We start from the raw sequence: 12,749 nt of genomic DNA, 5'->3' as shown, positions 1-12,749 counted from the left end.
GCAGACAGAGAATGTCCACCAGTAAGAGGCCGCAGGGCAGAGGGACCGGGGCGGATGGTGACCGTAGGACCGCGGGCTGATGGCGTCTGCTCCCTGAGCCTCAGCCTCTCTGCAGTAAAGCAGAAAGGACAGGAAACCCCAGCTCAGGGCTGCATGGATGGATGTCATGAGCACATGAAAAGCCACGTGCAGGGGACCTGGCGCAGAGTAACTGCTCTATGACGCAGGAGTAACCATCACGTGGGCCCATGGCCAGGGCTGCTGACCTTGGACATGCCAAGCTGCATGTCTCTGGGATGTGCTGGGCTTGAAGCTAGTCAATTAAGAGGCAGACTACTAACCGACGTGGGCAGGGGGAGGGTTGAAATAGCCCCTGAGAAGGGATGGTGGTTCTTCCTCAGAGACATCTGACAGATTCTCACCTCCATCACGGGCAGTGGGGAGCCCTGGGGGCATCAGAGCAGAGAAGCTTGGACCCTCTTTGGAATGCAGCTGGGGGCCCCTGGCTCTGTGCAGAACACTTGTAAGGTCCTTGTCTTTTGCGTTCCTGCTCCCAGAGAGCTCTCTGATCTCATTTCCTGCCTCTCCCACCCTCCTTGCTCACTCTGTTCCAGCCACACTGGCCTCTTTGCTGTTTCTTACACAGGCCAAGCATGGCCCTGCCTCAGGACCCTTGCACTTGCTGTTTCCCTGCCTGGACTTCTCCATTCCTGGGCTGCTTCACTTCACTCAGGTCTCTGCTTCCCTTTTCAGCTCCAGGACCACAGAACACAAATTTTTGTTCCCACTCTATCCTCACTGCCTGAAACAGTGCCCGGTACAGAGTAGGGACTCAATAAATATATGCTGAATAAATGAGTGGGTGAATGAATAGATTCTTGACCTACACACAAAGAACTTGTATCCATTTCCTGAGTTCACATTTTCCTGTCTGCCATGGTCACCCTTGGGACAGTGACCCCATCAGTTTGGTTATGATGATGACAATGAGGATGTTAGATGCACGACAAGGTGCACTGTAACTATTACATGGACTTTGTCTAACACCATGACAAGCACATTGCAAAAGTGCAGGTTCGAGATTCTAACCTAAGTTTCCTTGTATACCCTTGGCGACAGGAAGCCCACTCCCTCTAAGGCAGCCCTTTGTGTTTAGGGGCAGATCCTGGAAGGTGCAGGAGGGAGAAAGAGAATTCAGGGTTGGAGCCAAGGTACATCTCTGCCCTTCTTAGGCCAACAGTGTGAGTTTCCGGTTGAGACACTCAGCCTCGGCTCTGTGACTCACCCCGCACACAGAGGGCTGCTGAATCAGAGGGCGTCCCATGGGCAGGAGACCCCTTGTCAGTCGTACCTGAATGAATGGGAAGAGGAGGCCAACAGCGAAGTTGGAGAGCCAGTTGACGGTGCCTGCAATGATGAAGGCAGCCGGCCGCTGGGATTGCTGGAAGAACTCTCCGGTCAAGATGAATGGGATGCCCCCTGCAATGTCAGAGCAAGGGCAAGAATGAATCCCACTGAGGAGGTCATGCCGCCAGCATCCACCTCCAATGGCAGGGCAGCACCCTCTTCATGAGAGCCGGCTCTGCCTGGGTGAGTGACAGCTTCAGGACTAGGTGCTGGAGTTAGGCCCTCACTCCTAAAGTATACAGATCAAACCCCTGGCCTGGCCCATCCAAACGAGAGGTGACTCAACCTTTTGGCTCTTTTGGCTCTCCAAATGCCTGCTGAATCAAGCTGTGATCCACTACAAAATGAGCACAGTATGTACAAATTTGATTTACAAGGCAACTGACATTTACTGATGCAGTATGTCAGGCAGGTATGGGCTACCATACTTGGGTACGAAAACTGAAGCCCAGGGGCGCCTGGGTGGCTCAGTCGTTGGGTGTCTGCCTTCGGCTCACGTCAGCATCCCGGGGTCCTGGGATTGAGCCCCGCATCGGGCTCCCTGCTCAGCGGGGAGCCTGCTTCTCCCTCTCCCACTCCCCCTGCTTGTGTCCCCTCTCTCGCTGTGTCTCTCTCTGTCAAATAAATAAATAAAATCTTAAAAAAATAAAGAAAGAAAACTGAAGCCCAGAGAGGTTATTAGACTCCCCCAAGGTTACTCAGCCCCTGAGGAGCAGAGCCAGAACTCTGGCTTGGGACCCCAACTTCCAAATCACAGCTTTGTTTCCCTGCTAATCCTTGCTTGACGGAATGGAAGCCCCTGCCCAACTGGTGATTGTTTTGGCCTCCTTATCGCCCCGTGACGGGATGTGTGATGGGCTCCACTGGTCATCCCAGCAGTGGAGTGTTACTCAGCGGAAATGTCATTGGCATTAAGGGAGGACAATTCTTTGAGGACTGTCCTGTGCAACTGCAGGATGTCCGTCACCCCTCACCTCCAGGATGCCAGAGCTCCCCTGGTCACTGTGGCAACCCAAACTGCTTGCACACACTTCCAAAATATCCACAGGGTACTACACCTAGCTGAGAATCTTGAAAGTCTGCACCCTCCTCTTCTGGAACTCAGTGAGACCTGGGATTGGGCCCTGTGCCCAGACCCCAGACCTGGGGCTCAACATGACCACTGGGGGCCTGTTTGTACCCCCTCCCCAGTGGAGTTCCCACTGCCAATCAGATCTATATGTTGGCATTCCACAGACAAAGGCAGTGGAAGATGAATGCCCGAGGGACTTCTACCAAACTCTAGGGAGACACTGACCAGTTTGACCATGATTATTGACTGCGCTGGGGCTGGTCCCACAGTGGACAATAGGGACAATGTCCTGCCCTCATGGGATTCCCTCATCTGGTAGGGGGGAAAGGATGATGTGTTTATCAAAAAGAGGTGAATGAATGAATAAATAATTACAACATGTGATAAGCATGGAGGGAATGCAGTGCGCAATGGCGGGTGGCGGGGGGAGCCTTGCATTCAATGGCTAAGGAGGCTGATGCTCCCTTGCGGCGCATTCAGTTACCTTCTATGCTTTCACCGCCTGTACCGCCTGTCTCCACTGGGTCAGGTTGTCCCACAAAAGGGTTAGGACACAAAGGTGGATCTTCGGACTTGAATTCCTGCCTCCTTTCAATTTTTAAAAAGATTTATTTTATTTTATTTCCTTTTTAAAAGATATTTTATTTATTTGAGAGAGAGAGAGAGAGAGAGTGCACAAGCAGGGGGAGGGAGAAAGGGAGAGGGAGAGACACAGACTCCCCGCTGAACGTGGAGCCCAACACGGGGCTTGATCCTGCAACCCTAAGATCTTGACCTAAGCCGAAATCAAGAGTCGGACACTCAACCAAGTAAGCCACCCGGGCACTCCAAAATCCTGCCTTATTTTGATGGCACCTTCCAGCTCAAAAGGATAAAAAAATGACAGGGGATTCATGCTGCTGTTTCCACTCTGTACCTGGTGTAGCTCATGCAGGGCTCTCTTCACATCAAGGACTCATACCACTGCCTAGTAGGGTGGTGTAGCTTAGACTTTGCAAGTCAGCCCCAAGTGGTTATGTCTCTTGGCCAACAGACCTTGTTATCTTGTTCGGTTCTTACTTGTTATTTTATTTGGCTAGTTTATTCTGGCTTCCCCCAGAAGCAGACCCTGACATGTAGTTTGTGTGTGAGTCGATCCTAGGAAATGCTGGTAAGGGTGTGGGTAACTGAAAGACATGCAGAGAGGCTGAGTTATCAGCAAGTCACCTCTGTGGGCCACCAGGACTTAATCCAATGGGGGGCCCTCGGGAAACTGTGGAAAACCCATCTCAGAATGAAGACAGCGAAAGGCCCTACCTCTTTGACATTGTTTTGGAACCAAATGGAACCTGCTTAGCAATGTGCGCCTGCAGTACTCCAGCAGACAGCTCTGTCAACTCTGCTTCTGATAGCTTCCCCTCACGTGGCCGTCACCCCCCCCGCCAGTCCCTCCCCACCTCTGTTTTCTTCCTCTTGCCAGGTGTCTGGGTAAAATATCAAATTGTATTTCATTTTTGTATGAAAGAAATAAAGGGCAAATGTCCGAACTTTTGAATAATTCATATTATTATATTCTTTTAATGGAGCCATTATGATCAATTTTAAAAGTCCTTTAATAAGGGCTTTTAAATCCCCTTTTAATAATCTCCACAGGTGTGCCCATATGCTATTTCATCCTTTAAACATATTTCCCCCACAAGCACCAGTTTTAAAAATATCTTTAAATTTTTTTTCAATTTAATATAATAACTTTGAAAATTCTTCATGGGTATTTTGCTGTGCCTATCTCACTAGACTTAGTCTTTTTTTGGCTGTTCATCCGTCTGTTTTCATCCAACATTTATGTTCCAAGCCCTGAGCTGGGCAATTTTCCGAATCTACTCGTCTACGTGACTAGTTCACATAACTACCTTAGGAGACAGGTATTCTAATACCCATTTAGCAGGTGAGGGAATGGAGGCCATAGAGAAGCAGAATGGGGCACGCTGAAGGCCACACAAACTGTCACCAAGGGCTTCTGATTCAGACGAAGGACCCTCTCCCCTGCCTGTTCTCTAGGAGACACCGGAGAAAGGGTAAGTGCACTGTTTCCCAGGCAGGTTTCTTTTATGGTGACAATCAGGAGTATATCAACGGTCAGAGGCACTCTTGCAGCTTGCGGGGAGCTGGCCCCAGAATGCACTCGGTGTGGGAAGGGGAGCAGAGCTGTAGGGGTGGCGATCTGCTTGGGAAGCTCACCACCTTAGAGGACACATGTTCAGCCAAATGGGAAAAAGGCAGGTCTGACCTCTCAGAGGGGGTGTCCACCTCTTTGGGTGCATGCTTCCCAGGCAGAGAAGGATGGGAGATGTGGCAGGTGCTCCCCGGGGGGCCCCTTGCAGAGGCTTGTCCTGTCCTGACTCTCAGTGGGCACTTCTGTCTCCATGGCCGATAATGTGGGAGGCTTTGGTCTTTCTGCCAGCCTCAGTTTCCCCACTTATAATCTGGGCACTTGACGAGCTACTTAGCATCTCAGTAAAGCCACGGTAGCCCTTACTTGGCCCACGGTACGTTGTTATCATGATGAGGCAGCCATGCTTTGGAGGAGCACTGGCTTTGGAGTCAGATAAACTCTTTTTTTTTTTTTGAGTCAGATAAACTCCTCACTTACAGCCTGTGTGACCAAGGACAAGTCCTATCGATGGCTCTCAACTTTCTCATCTATTAAATGAGGACAGCTCCTACCTCTTAGCATTGTTTTGGGGATCGAACGAGAGTGCTTAAGCACCGTGTTGAACATGTTGTAAAGGCTCAGCGTTATCAACTGTCACAGCTATCCTTCCCATTATGCAATCACCTAGATGCTTGTTGAGTATTGACTATGTGCCAGATTCTTGAAAAGTTTGCCCTTTGTGGGGTTTTTAATTATTTTAGGAAGGCAGTGAAAAACTCCACGGGAGTTTGGCATCAGACATTGCTGATCTTGGACAAAGAAGAATTACAAGTCATCAGGAGTCGTTGGTCTGAACGGACCAAAAGCAGTTTGCTCCTTTTGCTTTCAGAGATGCTGCAAAATCTGATGCTTCAACTGTCCAGCCCCATTTCTACCTTCCATGTTGGGACACTGAGGCCAGAGAGAAGGGAGACTCCTTGTTTCAGGCTTCCCAACTAGTAGGTCTGCTGTGTGCACTGTTCTTCCTGGGAATTCCTTGCTCCTGTAATGCTCAGATGGCGCCCACTGCTGGAGATGCGCCCAGGATCAGAGGGACCTCAGGGCACACAGGATATAGACAATTATTCAGCATGGACTTGGCCTTGAGTACGTGACATGTAAGCCACATGTACGCGGCACCTTTCTTCCCTTCCTGCCAGCCTAACTACAGCTCAGGCATGTAAGCAGACAAGGTCCTGACCCAAGCCTGTGGTCTCGCCCACAAGGAGCGTGCCTCCTGAAGAAATGAAAGGGAGGCTTCTCCAGGAGGGGGCATGAGACTGGAATGTGTGTCTAATTAGATAGAAGGAGGAGGTCCCTTTACCCCCACCTATGCCTTCCATGGATGCTAGCCTTCCCTATTTTTTTATTTCTTTATTCTTTTGCTTATTTATCATGCTCTTTGGGGGGCAGGTAGTTTCTTTTGCTCACTGTCACTTTCCCCATAGCAGATTGTGTCCCTTAATAGATACTTGTTGGGTGGACGAGTGGATGAAGAAATAGGAAATAAGGATCGTTAAATGGGTCTTTTAAGGGAGAGCAGAAATTCATTACACAGTCAAGGAACCGGTAGGGGGAGGGGCAGAACATGGAGTGGGCTTAGAGGGTGTCTGTTTGGGAGCAGCAGAGGTATGTCCACACAGGACTATTTAGAGCTGGGTGGGTCCCAGGCATCTGCGTTGCCCTGCTGGGGAGTCAGGAGTTTGTAGGCACGAGGTTTTAGCAGGAGGGAGGCAGATCAGGCTGTGCTCTGGAGAGTGGTCCCTGACACAGAGTGAAGCCGAGGTCGCAGAGGGAGAGTGGAGGTGGACAGGGACACTGGTTAGAGACGGGAGCTAGGAACGCGAGAAAAGACTGGGAAAATGTTTGCGATAAAGCATGTGGCGCCTCCCAATCTCATTAACAGCTGCCCTCTGTGATTCTGTCTTGCATTTGCATGGGATCAATCACGCGACATCATTAAATTCCTTCCCGAATTCCAGTCCACGGAAACATAAAATGAGTCCTCTCTTGACTTCCAGTTAGCACAGGGACTTCATTCTAGTGGAATTTCTCTAATCCAGGCTTTGAAGTCAGATTCTTAGGTTTGAACATCTCCATTCTGGAGTTTCTGGAGGAGAGGATGTTTTTGAAGAGTCTGAGGCGCAAAGGGACCACGTAAAGCCAAACTGACACTGCTACTTCTAATTGAAATGGGGAGCTGCCACATCCTAATGAGTGAGGACAGCTAATTAGCAGGTCAGAAAAGATAACTGAAGTCTATCAGGACAAACCCACAGTGAGGTGTTCTGTTGGGTGGGCTAACCACATTCTGATGATCTGTTACTAAGTGTGGTCAGGAGCTTCTATTCCAGTGAACATGGAGGTCAGAGGGCTTGGTGGTAAGTTTTCCGTGGACATGCTTTAAGCTTTAACACTCTTCCTTCTTTGCGTGGGCTAGGGGGTGTTGAGCCAGAAAAGCGTGGGTGAGTGGCTAAGAAAGGGTCTTCGGTATGGGTGCTGCAGTTATAAGGCAGCCTGGAATAAGGTCCAGGACCTTGGAACACCTGTAACTGGATGCAAGCACACTCTCAGCCTGGATCTTAGTTTTCGCAGATGCAGAATGGACTGGCTTGTTGATTCATTCAGTGAACACAAATTCCTGAGTTCCTGCAGGGAGCTGGTGCTGTGCTGGGCACAGCTCTGATGGAGCGATGGTCTACAGCTCTGCTGGAGCGATGGTCCCTGGGCTACATGGTATCTCAAATCCTGTGGGTTTGTGGTATTCTCTGGCTCAAGACCTAGAATGCCCAAGCAGATGTGGGTGGTAGTCTACCTTTATCCCATCGGCTTTCTGCATCTCAGTGCTGGCCCCACGTCCCACTGCCTGCCTGCAGGGAGTTTGTTTGCCTTTCCACCTGAGCTGCAGGGCTGGAGAGTTGACACCTCTTCCTTCCCAGGACTGGCCAGAGGGACTTGGTGTAAATAAGTCTTTGGAATTAGAATGACTCTGACACATGTACTTCCTACAGTTGTTCAGAGTTCTCTGGCTGGATTCTGCTCTGTTGCCCATGGAAGTGACTTGATCCGTAAAGCCCCTTCCTTCATCTGCCTTTCCTTCCCTACCTTATATGTCTGCTCCCCTCCTGGTGCCTCCTGGGATCATCCCCCAAATAAGCTGCTTTCCTTGAGTCCTTGCGTGAGGGTCTCTTTCTAGAGAAACCCATCTTAGTTTTTCAAAGTCCTGCTCTGCCCGAGACCGAGGCCCACACCAGCCTGCCCTTTTCTGAACTCCTACTGATTTATAATCAAGACTCCTGGGGCATCTGGGGTGACCACCTTGTCCCAGCTTTGAAAACAGAACATCTGGTCGCAGGAACCCACAGGGCCAACTGGTCACCCCAGTGGTATCTCAACTTGATTATTTCCTGATGGCTGAAAGTGTTGATGGAGTATATGGGGGAAAGAGAAGATGTCAAGTTGTACATATTTCCGAGAGACTGAGTTGACCTACCTAGGGAACAAGTGGGCAGGAGGAGACGAGATGGGGAAGCACAGGGCTTCAAATGTGAGGGGGACTTGGGGGCTTGCAGAGGGCAGGAGGTGGCCTTTGCAGGCAGCTCAATACGTTAGTGGTGCTGAGATCAAGAGAAAAGGAGAAGGAAGTTTCCAACAAGCTCTGCTGTGTGCTGTGAATGGTCTTCATGACTGTGGTAGAATTTAAACTGCTTCTTCTTTTTGGCCATCAGACTGACGCCTCCGTGAATGTGACTATGGGCGGGCCTATTGTGGGGTGGGGTGGCTGGCTGGGCATTTTCGGGCTTGTCATGAGTTTTCCTTTGCATTCTCCTTGTTCGTCCTTCCAGAAGCCCCCAAGGATGCACTGTGGCGCCCACTTTATTGATGGATGGGGAGAACCCATGATTTGCTTTTTAAATCCAGACATCTTCAGAGTCAGTGGGTGCCATTGATAATGGCGCTTTGGATGGCAGGTATAATCTGAGCAAACTACTGATAAGAGAATCGAGGCCCAAGGTAAAACCTCTTAGCTAAGGTCCCACAGCTGGTAAGGCACTGGCAGAGATGGGACCTGAACCCAGATCTACTGGACTCTCCATGAAATCCTCTCAGTCCAGGCGAACATCTTAAATAAAATAATACCCCCCTGTGCTGAGCAGTTTGGCTGTCTACGCAGTCACCGTGACTAATTCTCACGTGCCTAAAACTCTTTCCACGTAGGTCATGTTATTCCCAACTTACAGACCAGGAAACTGAGACAGAAATGTGAGGTGACTTGCCCAAGGTCATTCACCTAATATAGCAGATATATTATATCTGGGGTGTGATGCCTGGTCTTCCTGCCACGTCGGCTCTGAGGCTGAGTAAGGGAGTGCAGAGAAGGAAGCCCACATTCAGATGATTGAAACAGGACTGGGCGAACGAGGGAATATGTGACAGGCGGCCACATTTAAGTGCTCCGTGCACGTGCAACTTCATCAGGCCCTGCTACTTTTCCTGCCTTTTCTTGGGAGTTTCTCGGAGCAGTGGGTGAGCTTATTTTTCTTTTCCAGGTGTCTTCCTCAAGTCCGCACTGCCCTCAGCTCCTGTTGCTGTGGCAGACGTGAACCCTGAGCTAAAAGCTCCCCCGGAACCAGCGGCTCCAGCTGCATTCCTCCCTGCTAGGCTGCGACACGCAGGGCTCTGTGTGGCTCGGCTCAGCCTCTGCTCCAGAGGGTGGGGAGCAGAAAACCTCCTGTGAGCCGGCCCACTTCCACAGCCTGAGTTCCTCCTGCCCAGTGAAGTTCCAGCCTTTTTGGGAAAGGGCCAGGGTGGCTGAGATAGCAGCAGAGGAGGGGAACCCGCGGCTCTTGATGAGCTGGCCCGTACGTGGTGGTCTCCTCTGTGGGAGCCCCCGCCCTTCTCCCTCTGTCCGCTGGAAAAACTGCTTCTCCCTTTTTCAGATTCACTGCACGTCACTGTCTGTCCCCTGCCGGCCCCGCTGCTGGAAACTTCCTCTGGGCGATCACAGCCCCTGCACACTGAGGGATGCTGCCTGTCATCCCCATGGATCTGCGAGCACTGAAGCAGCAGGCCCAGGAAAGGTACTTGCTGAGGGAGTGTTCAGTGAAGGCGGGATAAGTGAACCGTCACATGAACAAAGGAAGCAAGGTATTTTAGAAACAACTAAGTGACAGAGCCAATGGACAAATGAGTAGGTGAGTAACAGGGAAAGAGGAACTGGAACCCCGTGTTTCCCGGGCAAGCCTGGCTTGGAACCTGGTTTCAGGCCCCTCGTTCATTTGGCCTTGTGAGGAATCATGTTGTCCCTTCTTGGGCCACACCCTTCCAGCTGGGGCTGGACTCCAGGTCAACCTGGCTCCCTTCCATGGAATCCTATCAGCAAGCCTCCTTGTATACCTCAGGTGATTGGGAACCCACTCCTTTGAGAAAGAAAGAGCTCAAATCTGAGTCTGATCACCTCTGAAGCCCTAGCTCAGACCTCACTTCTTCCTTTTGGGAACCCCTCTGAGGCTGGCGGGTACCCCGCAGGAGGTTCAAGCATCCCCTATGCTTCCAAGATCTAAATATGAGACTTGAAACCATAAAATTCCTAGAGGAGAACACAGGCAGTAACTTCTCTGACATCGGCTGTAGAAACATTTTTCTAGATATGTTTCCTCTGGCAAGGGAAACAAAAGCACAATTAAACTATTGAGACTACACCAAAAACCCACTTCTACACAGTGCAGGAAACCATCAACAAAACAAAAAGAAAATCTACTGAATGGGAGAAGATATTTGCAAATGATAGATCTGATAAGGGGTTACTATCCAAAATACATAAAGAACTTCTTCAACTCAACATCAAAAAAACCAAGTAATCTAATTTAAAAACGGACAGAGGACCTGAAGAGACATTTTTCCAAAGACATATAGATGGCCAACAGACACACGAAAAGATGTTCAATATCACTCATCATCGGGGAAATGCAAATCAAAACCACGGTAGGATACTACCTTGCACCTGTCAGAATGGCTAGTATCAAAAAGACGAGAAATAACAAGTGTTGGCAAGGATGTGGAAAGAAAGGAACCCGTGTGCCCTGCTGGTGGGAATGTAAATTGGTGCAGCCACTGTGGGAAAGAGGGTGGAGGGTCCTCAAAAAACTAAATATAGAACGACCATATGATCCAATAATTGCTCTACTAGGCATTTACCCAAAGAAAACAAAAACCCTAATCGAAGGGATATACGCACCCTATGCTTATTGCAGCATTATTTAGAAGAGCCGAGATACGGAAGCAGCCCGAGTGTCCATCAGTAGATGGATGGATACAGAAGAGGGAGTGTATATATAGACAATGGAATATTACTCAGCTATGAAAAGAATGAAATCTTGCCATTTGCAATGACATGGATTGACCTAAAGAGTATAATGCTGAACAAAGTAAGTCAGAGAAAGACAAATACCATATGAGTTCACTCATATGTGGAATTTAAGAACCAAAACAAATGAACAAACAAAATAAAAGAGAGACATGTCTAACAAACAAAGAGACTCTAAAATACAGAGAACAAACTGGTGGTTGCCAGAGGGCAGACGGGTGGGGGATGGGTGAAGTAGGTGATGGGGATGAAGAGTACGCTTATCAGATGAGCACTGAGTAATGTATAGAATTGTTGAGTCATAATATTGTACATGCGAAACTAATATGACACTGTGTGTTAATTATACTTGAGTGAAAAAAAAAAAAAGGAAAAGGAAAGAAAATCCCAACTCTTTAGCAGAGTTGTGAGATCCTCCATTACTGGGTCCCTGCTATCTCTCTGACTTCATCTTCTTCCCTTGCTAACAACACTCCAGCCTTCCTTGACCCTTTCAAACAAGTCCTGCCTTAGGACCTTTGCACATTCTTCTCCTAGATCCTCAGAGGGCTGCTTCCTTCTTAGAATCCAAGTCTTGCCTCCAGGGCTAGCTTCTCACAGAGGACCTTCCTAGTCACCCTCACTAAAGCTGCCATTCCTTCCATGACTCTAGTCCCTTATTCTATTTATTCCTTCTTAGCATTTGTCACTCATTTTAAAGTACTTATTAGTTTACTGGTCAGGGTTCTATAAATATGCATTTGTCGGGGGGCAGCTTGGGGTCTGAGATAGCCCCTTCCCCCAACCCCGTGAGATGTAAGGTCCAAGAAGAAGGACTACGTCCCTGTGTCATTCACCGGTGCCTGGATCAACATAAGAAGTGCTCGGGAAATACTTTTAAGCTAAGAATGCCTTTACCTATCCACCTTACCTTTCCAACTCCTCCCTTTTAGACTTGCAGTCAAGCTCATTATATTTGCACTTCCCAAGTGGATCTGTAATGATCAGTTTGAGTGTCTGTCCTCTCAATTAGATTATCAACTCTAGATGAAAGGAAAATGTCTCTGACTCTAGTTCTGCATCCTCAGTACAGAGTGCAGTACCTGCCACCTAGCGCATGTTCAAAATCTTTTGCTGAATGAATTAATTTGGGACCTAACAGAGAATAAGTAAGAGAGCAAAAAATATACTGTAAACAGCCAACACAGACAAAATTCAGGCACTAAAGTATGCATTATTTTCCTCGTAAAGAGAACCCCTGTGGGCCCCTTTCAGACAGAATTCTAACAAGCCTGATTTTATATTTGCACCCATATTTTATTTAAATCAAGATGTTGGGTGCACAGATGGAGAACCCAGGGGCAAGGCAGAGCACTGGCATGGACTCGCTCCCCTGACTGGGTCTGATAGATGAGACTCGGCGGCGGGTAAGACCTCCCATTAGAGGCTGCCACTGTCTTAGAGAAACAGCCCTCCCCACACTGGGTTTGATGTGCTCTCAGAACCAGCTCTCTTGCCGGAGGTTTGTTTGATGTAGTGAAGACTTTCATGTCTCCTGAGCGTGGCTTCAGAACTGCAGAGTGCCAGGGGGACCTGCTGGGTGAGTGCAAAGCCCGGAGCGTCTCGACTGCATCAAGTTGCCCAGGGGAGGCATAAAATAGAGGAAAAGCCATTTCATATTCTCGGTGCTAATTTCCCCTCATGCAAACTTAGAGTGTGAAGGAGGCCGTGACAGAATCACTCCCTCCAAAGGA

At 49.1% G+C, this 12,749-nt stretch overlaps 1 protein-coding gene across 4 annotated transcripts in view; it reads right to left on the bottom strand.

Moving 5' to 3' along the window:
- The window catches only part of SLC2A9 (solute carrier family 2 member 9), a 263,570-nt gene that overhangs the window by 38,422 nt on the left and 212,399 nt on the right, over positions 1-12,749 (bottom strand). For 3 of the 4 annotated variants that reach the window (XR_015767801.1, XM_028089207.2, XM_028089200.2), the window contains one exon: positions 1,352-1,479. The exons of the other annotated variant lie outside the window; for it this stretch is intronic. Coding sequence is in view for 2 of the 3 variants with exons in the window: in XM_028089207.2 (XP_027945008.1) it covers positions 1,352-1,479 (128 nt within the window). In the remaining variant the exon portion in view is untranslated. The remainder of the gene's footprint in view (positions 1-1,351; positions 1,480-12,749) is intronic. 4 annotated transcript variants of the gene reach the window in all.

Source organism: Eumetopias jubatus, unplaced genomic scaffold (genome assembly GCF_037043125.1).
Source record: "Eumetopias jubatus isolate StellerSeaLion01/CBP00866 unplaced genomic scaffold, mEumJub1_p1.0 scaffold_2, whole genome shotgun sequence".
NCBI classification, from domain to species: domain Eukaryota; kingdom Metazoa; phylum Chordata; class Mammalia; order Carnivora; family Otariidae; genus Eumetopias; species Eumetopias jubatus.
The sequence above is the reverse complement of the archived record's forward strand: the minus strand, read 5'-3'. Positions and strand labels throughout refer to the sequence as shown.